At 37.1% G+C, this 272-nt stretch overlaps 1 protein-coding gene across 1 annotated transcript in view; it reads right to left on the bottom strand.

Annotated features, from left to right (window-relative positions):
- The window catches only part of LOC109540154, a gene marked incomplete at its 3' end in the record, with an annotated part of 2447 nt that overhangs the window by 625 nt on the left and 1550 nt on the right, over positions 1 to 272 (bottom strand). The window contains 1 exon segment of the mRNA XM_048668476.1: positions 36 to 272. Within this exon segment, the coding sequence (XP_048524433.1) occupies positions 36 to 272 (237 nt within the window).

Below are 272 nucleotides of genomic sequence, written 5' to 3'. Positions count from 1 at the left end.
AAATGACCATGTATTTTATAGAATGTCTTACCTACTTCGTTTATCATCTATTTTCTTCACAGTTAGAAGTAGTGAATCACAGCTTTTGGATTTCATTAGAGGGATAGTTTTGTCACAATTAGACGAAAATTTCCTGCACGCCTTGGCATTTCTTCCGACAATCGGTGTTAATAATGGGAGGCTCTGGTTGAACTGGGTTTTGAGTTTATCTAAAGATTGCCTAGTTAAGTTCACCACTAACTGCTTGCTTTTCGATTCCTCAGCTAAAAAGC

Source organism: Dendroctonus ponderosae, unplaced genomic scaffold, assembly GCF_020466585.1.
Source record: "Dendroctonus ponderosae isolate FM_Combo_2020 unplaced genomic scaffold, Dpon_F_20191213v2 Dpon_F_20191213_7, whole genome shotgun sequence".
NCBI classification, from domain to species: Eukaryota; Metazoa; Arthropoda; class Insecta; order Coleoptera; family Curculionidae; genus Dendroctonus; species Dendroctonus ponderosae.
The sequence above is the reverse complement of the archived record's forward strand: the minus strand, read 5'-3'. Positions and strand labels throughout refer to the sequence as shown.